This window comes from Borostomias antarcticus (assembly GCF_949987555.1).
Source record: "Borostomias antarcticus genome assembly, chromosome: 1".
NCBI classification, from domain to species: Eukaryota; Metazoa; Chordata; class Actinopteri; order Stomiiformes; family Stomiidae; genus Borostomias; species Borostomias antarcticus.
This window is the reverse complement of record NC_140234.1, coordinates 26,935,588-26,942,123: the sequence shown is the minus strand read 5'-3', so window position 1 is coordinate 26,942,123 and position 6,536 is coordinate 26,935,588. Positions and strand designations below refer to the sequence as shown.

At 60.1% G+C, this 6,536-nt stretch overlaps 1 protein-coding gene across 1 annotated transcript in view; it reads right to left on the bottom strand.

Moving 5' to 3' along the window:
- Positions 1-6,239, bottom strand: part of LOC311316530 (uncharacterized protein) — a 6,359-nt gene extending 120 nt beyond the window's left edge. The window contains exons 1-4 of the mRNA XM_084447399.1: positions 5,566-6,239; positions 4,614-5,470; positions 347-1,124; positions 1-251 (exon numbers count right to left, since the gene is read on the bottom strand). The exon at positions 1-251 is cut by the window's left edge and continues 120 nt beyond it. Coding sequence (XP_084303525.1) covers positions 1-251; positions 347-1,124; positions 4,614-4,976 — 1,392 coding nt within the window. The 5' untranslated portion in view covers positions 4,977-5,470; positions 5,566-6,239. The remainder of the gene's footprint in view (positions 252-346; positions 1,125-4,613; positions 5,471-5,565) is intronic.
- Between the last annotated feature and the right edge of the window lie 297 nt (positions 6,240-6,536).

The following is a 6,536-nucleotide window of genomic DNA, read 5'->3' as shown; positions in this document are numbered from 1 at the left end:
CGTGTTGGAAATGTGCTGCGGAACTAAAACTAACGAGGGAGAGTCCGAGAGGGGGAGTCCGGGAGGTAGTCCAGGGTAGAGAGCAGGGGGGGAGGTCCGTCCGAGGGGATCCGGGGTAGGGAAGCACGGGGGGGTTCCAGGGGTAGAAACAAGAGGGAGGTTGGGAGGAGCGAAGGAGTACGAGCTTGGAAGGGGAGTCCGATGGAGGGCGCGGGTGGAGCTGGAGACACAGGGCTTACGCGGGAGGGAGCCTAGGAGGAATGGAGGAGAAGACAGGCTTAGGGTGATCAAAAAAGGTAGAGCAAACAATTCTCAAGGGGGGGCTCAACGGCAGACTTCCACTAACCACAGTAGTCAACGTTCAAGCGCCCGATGTCTGTCTTCCGCAGCCTTAAATAGTGCTGAGCCCAGGTGGTGATTGGCATCAGCTGGCCTGATTGTAACCGTCCACACCTGCTGCGGAAGGAGACGCTGGGCCCGCGACTGGCTCGGGCGTGGGGGCACAACAGAACCCCCCCCTGAGGGGAGGCACCGGACGACCGCCCAGGGGCCCCCGGGTTGTCCCGGTAGAAGTCGTCCAGCAGGGAGGGGTCCGCGAGGTAGGAAGAGGGCACCCAGCTCCGGTCCTCAGGGCCGAAGCCCTCCCAGTCCACCAGATACTGGAACCCCCGCCCCCGGCGGCGGACCTCGAGAAGCCTACGGACAGGCCACACAGGGTCTCCACCGGCCAGGACCCGGGGAGGCGGAGGAGCTGAAACAGGGGGAGACAAGGAACTGGTGGCCACAGGTTTGAGCTGGGACACATGGAACACGGGGTGCACCCTGAGAGCCGGAGGGAGAATCAGACGAACGGCAGTGGGGCTGATGACATGGTCCACGGTGTAGGGACCGACGTACCGGGGGTTCAGCTTACGAGTCGAGGTCCGGGAGGTCTGGAGGGGCAGGTCCCGGGCCAACAGCCATACCCTCTGGCCTGGTTGGTAGGCCGGAGCGGGCACCCTCCGCCGGTTAGCGCAGCGCCGGGCCCGCTCGGTGGCGCGGAGCAGCGCGGCCCGGGCGGTCTTCCAAACACGACGACACCGGTGGAGGTGGGCCTTGGTGGACGGGACCGCCACCTCCAGCTCCTGTTGGGGAAACAGAGGGGGCTGGTAACCCAAGGAACATTGAAATGGGGACATACCGGTGGCGGAACTCTCCATGGCGTTTAGGGAGTATTCCACCCACGGCAGATACTTGGCCCAGGAGGAGGGGTTGTTGGAGGAGACAACGAAGGGCCGCCTCAACGGCCTGGTTGGCACGCTCTGCCTGCCCATTGGACTGGGGGTGGTAGCCTGAGGAGAGGCTGGCCGTGGCCCCAATCCCCTTGCAGAAGGCCTGCCACACCTTGGAGATGAATTGGGGACCACGGTCAGACACGATGTCAGCAGGAATGCCATGAAGGCGGACCACGTGGAGCGTCAGGAGGTCAGCCGTTTCAGCAACAGAGGGAAGCTTGGAGAGGGGAACAAAGTGGACAGCCTTGGAGAACCGGTCAACCACAGTTAAGATGGTGTCATAGCCCTGGGAGACGGGGAGCCCAGTAACAAAGTCCAGGGCAATGTGGGACCATGGACGACCGGGGATGGGAAGGGGCTGCAGGAGGCCCGCTGGAGGGCGGTGGGAGGCCTTACTCCGAGCGCAGGGTGTGCAAGCCGCCACAAACTCCCTGACATCCGTCCTGAGGGTGGGCCACCAGAACCTCCGGCTGATGAACTCCGCAGTCCGCCGCTCCCCGGGGTGACTGGCAACGCGGCTGGAGTGGCCCCACTCCAACACCTGCGGACGGACGGCCTTGGGAACAAATAACCGGCTCCGGGGACCGTTGCCCGGGCTTGGCTCGGCCCGCTGGGCCCATCTTACCACCGCGTCAATGGCCCAGGTGACGACACCCACCACCGGGCGGGGGGAAGGATGGTGTCAGGGTCACTCTGAACGCCAGGGTCCTCTCCTGAGGACTGGCGGGAGAGGGCGTCCGCCCTGATGTTCTTGGAGCCCGGGCGGTAGGTGAGGGTGAAATCAAAACGGCTGAAGAGGGCCCAGCGGGCCTGCCTGGAGTTGAGCCTCTTCGCCGTCCTCATGTAGGCCAGGTTTTTATGGTCAGACCACACGATGAATGGCTGCTCCGCCCCCTCCAGCCAGTGTCTCCACTCCTCCAGGGCAGCATGAACCGCCAACAGCTCCTTGTTGCCCACGTCGTAGTTTATCTCAGCGGGGTCCAGGTGGCGAGAGAAGTAGGTGCACGGGTGGACCCTATGGTCCTCCTCCGACCGCTGCGAGAGAACAGCTCCGATGCCCGTGTCTGAGGCATCTACCTCGACGATGAACTGCCTTGCTGGGTCGGGGTGGACGAGAACCGGAGCAGTGGTGAACAGGCCCTTGAGCCGGAGGAAGGCCGCCTCAGCCTCCGGGGTCCAGACAAACGGGCGGGAAGGGGAGGTGAGAGCATTCATGGGGGCAGCCACCTGGCTGAACCCTTTGATGAACCGGCGAACGAAACCGGCGAACCCCAGGAACCGCTTGAGCTGGGTGCGGTCTGTGGGGCGCGACCACTCCACTACTGCCTTGACCTTGGCGGGGTCTGCCCGCATCCGTCCGTCCTCCACCACATTGCCGAGGTACGTCACAGAGGTGGTGTGAAAGACGCACTTTTCGGCCTTGACATAGAGCCTGTTCTCCAACAGCCGTTGGAGCACCAGGCGGACGTGCTGGTGGTGTTCCTCCATGGACCTGGAGAACACGAGGATGTCGTCCAGGTACACCACGACGAAGATGTTGAGCATATCCCTCAGCACGTCATTAACGAGGGCCTGGAAGACGGCCGGGGCATTGGACAGACCGAAGGGCATCACCCGGTATTCGTAATGGCCAAGATGAGTGTTGAAGGCCGTCTTCCACTCGTCACCTTCTCTGATCCTGACCAAGTGGTACGCATTGCGGAGGTCTAGCTTGGTGAACACCCGGGCGTGTGTGAGTGGCTCGAAGGTGGAACTAAGCAGCGGCAGGGGGTACTTATTTTTCACTGTGATGTCGTTAAGTGCTCGGTAGTCTATACAGGGTCTCAGGCCACCATCCTTCTTAGCCACAAAGAAGAAGCCCGCTGCGAAGACGATGGTTTTAATAGGCCTGAGGCTAGGGACTCAGCGATATAACTGCGCATCGCCTCCTTCTCTGGGAGGGAGATGTTATAAAGCCGCCCCTTAGGCAGGGCGGCCCCAGGAAGGAGGTCGATGGGACAGTCATATGGCCGGTGAGGGGGAAGTGAAAGGGCTCTGTCCTTACTAAACACCAGGGCGAGGTCGCGATAAATGTGAGGCACACCAGTGAGATCTGGAGGAGAGGACACAGGCCTGGGACTGCTGGACGGAGACAGGGCGGAGCGCAGACAGGTCGCGTGACACGCTGTGCTCCACCCCATGATCCGCCCAGAGGCCCAGGAGATGTGAGGGTCGTGCCTCTCCAGCCAAGGTCTACCCAACACCAGGGGCGCTGTAGGGGCGTGTATAACAAAGAAACGTATGGACTCTGAGTGATTGCCCGAAAGAGTGAGCGTGAGAAGTTCGGTGGAGTGAGTGATAGTGCCCAACGAATGACCGTCTATAGCCCGGGCAGAGAGGGAGTGATCCAAGGGGACTAGAGGGATACCGGCCTGGCGAGCGAGGGAAGCATCTAAGAGACACACATCAGCCCCGGAGTCGACGAGGGCACTAACAGACAGGATCTCCTTTCCCCAGGCTAAGGTGGCAGGGAAAAGACTGTTCTTACTCTGGGCTGGGAAAAAGAGGCTTTACTCACCAGTACACCCCTTACTGGTGAGCGGGGTCGTTTGGGCGGGTTGGGCAGGTCTTGATGAAATGCCCCTCCTTCCCACAATAGAGGCACTGCCGGAGACTCATCCTGCGATCCCTCTCGTCTCGCGAGAGCCGAGATCGCCCGATCTCCATGGGCTCTCCGGCCCCGGATGTAGAGGCTGCCGGAGGTAGCGCGTGCTGGAAAGGAGGCGGGGTCAGGGCGGATGGTGCGGCGGTCCCCGAGGCCGAGCGACTAGGGGCTGGGCGAGGAGCAACACGGTGAGCTCGGTCCAAACGGCGTTCATGAAGCCGCAAGTCCATCCTAAGAGCCAGGGTGATGAGTTCGTTCAGGGTCTCTGGGCTGTCACGGACGATGAGGTCCTTGATAGCGTCACACAAGCCCTTGCGGTACAGACTGAGGAGGGCTGTGTCATTCCAGCGACTCTCGATGGCCAAGGTCCTGAACTCTACCGTGTACTCAGCCACGGAGCGGGATCCCTGGTGGCTAGCCAGTAGCCTGCCAGCTATATCCTGACCGTCTAAGGGGTGGTCGAAAACTGAACGAAACTCGCTCCTGAACAGGGGGTAGTCGGTAGCATAAGCCGCACTGCTATCTACAGCGGCTACGGCCCAGCTAAGAGCCTTATCGGCCAGGAGCGACATCACGAAGGCTATCTTGGCCCCGTCAGAGGAATACTTGGAAGGCTGGTGAGCAAACACCAACTCACACTGGGCTATGAACCCCCGACCCCGATTTAAGTCGCCATCGAACGCTTTGGGGCTTACCAAGCTGGGTTCAGTGTGATGACCTAGCTGTACGGGGAGAACGGGACTGGCTGCGAGGTTGGGAGGACTGACTCCAGGACTGGGACCAGGGGCAGGACCGGGACGAGCAGCCAAGGCGTCTAGAGTCTGCTGGATGGCAGCCAGGGTTCCAGACATGGAGTCCATCTTGGCGGCGAGGCTCGCAACCGTACTGACGGTGGATTGGGACGTGGCCTCCAGGACGCTTATCTGGGACTGGACCGAGGGAAAGGCCTTTCCCAGTTCGGCTTGGAGTTTGGTGAGTTGCGTGGCCTGACTAACTACCAGCTTACGTAACTCTGAGGGAGCTTCGATCCCCGCTCCCGGGATCCCGGCTTGGCTCATTGGCTTGAACGTTCTGTTACGACCCAACCGGGCAGAGTAGCCAAATGTGCCTGGGACCCCAGAAGCAGAGACGGAGACCCGAACAGGTTTCAACAGTTTAATGAAACAATAACTCAACTGGCCTAACGTGTGTGTGAGTGTGTGCGTGGTCAAAATGTCGATGGGATGGGTACTAGACTATGTGTGTGTCTTGCACGTGTCTAAGTGTAACCTATGTGTGGTGCAAGTGTAAATGTCGGGCAGCGTGTTGGAAATGTGCTGCGGAACTAAAACTAACGAGGGAGAGTCCGAGAGGGGGAGTCCGGGAGGTAGTCCAGGGTAGAGAGCAGGGGGGGAGGTCCGTCCGAGGGGATCCGGGGTAGGGAAGCACGGGGGGGTTCCAGGGGTAGAAACAAGAGGGAGGTTGGGAGGAGCGAAGGAGTAGGAGCTTGGAAGGGGAGTCCGATGGAGGGCGCGGGTGGAGCTGGAGACACAGGGCTTACGCGGGAGGGAGCCTAGGAGGAACGGAGGAGAAGACAGGCTTAGGGTGATCAAAAAAGGTAGAGCAAACAATTCTCAAGGGGGGGCTCAACGGCAGACTTCCACTAACCACAGTAGTCAACGTTCAAGCGCCCGACGTCTGTCTTCCGCAGCCTTAAATAGTGCTGAGCCCAGGTGGTGATTGGCATCAGCTGGCCTGATTGTAACCGTCCACACCTGCTGCGGAAGGAGACGCCGGGCCCAACCTCAAGGGTGACGTGCTGAGTGGGACTGGGAACGTGACCGCGACTGGCTCGGGCGTGGGGGCACAACATATATCCTCCTTATGACTACTGAGACTGAAGGCTGAGATAGTGTGAAGAAGATAGAGAGAGAGGGAGGGAGAGAGAGAGAGGGAGAGAAGGAGAGGGAGAGGGAGAGAGAGAGATGGAAATAGAGAGAGAGAGATAGAGAGAGAGGGATAGAGAGAGAGGAGACAGAAAGAGAGGGAAGAGAGAGGGAGAGAGAGAGAGAGGGAGAGAGAGAGAGGAGACAGAGAGAGAGAGGGATAGAGAGAGACAGAAAGAAAGAGAGGGAGAGAGAGAGAGACAGAGAGGGAGAGAGAGAGAGACAGAAAGAGAGAGAGGGAAGAGAGGGAGAGAGAGAGGAGACAGGAAGAGAGAGGGAAGAGAGAGGGAGAGAGAGAGAGACAGAGAGGGAGAGAGAGAGAGGAGACAGAGAGAGAGAGAGAGGGAGAGAGAGAGGGAAGTGAGAGGGAGGGAGAGGGAGAGATCTAGTGTTATGGCCTCCGGGAGAGCATGAAGTCTGGGTTAGCCTCACAGGCCTGCTATTCATCCAGATAAGAGAGGGGCAGTCTGGGTAATTGCCATGTGGCCGTGTGCACGGTTGGGCAGTCGCGGCGCGGCAGCTGACGTTCTGCCAACACACGGTCATTATGGCCAACCCAGATTAGCTGTAGTAAACAAACCTTCTAGCCTGCTGCCACTCCTCCCTCCTCCTCCTCCTTCCTCCTTCTCCTCCTCCTGTTCTTCCTCCTCCTCCCCCGCTACCTCCTCAACCCCCTTCTTCCTGCTCCCTCCT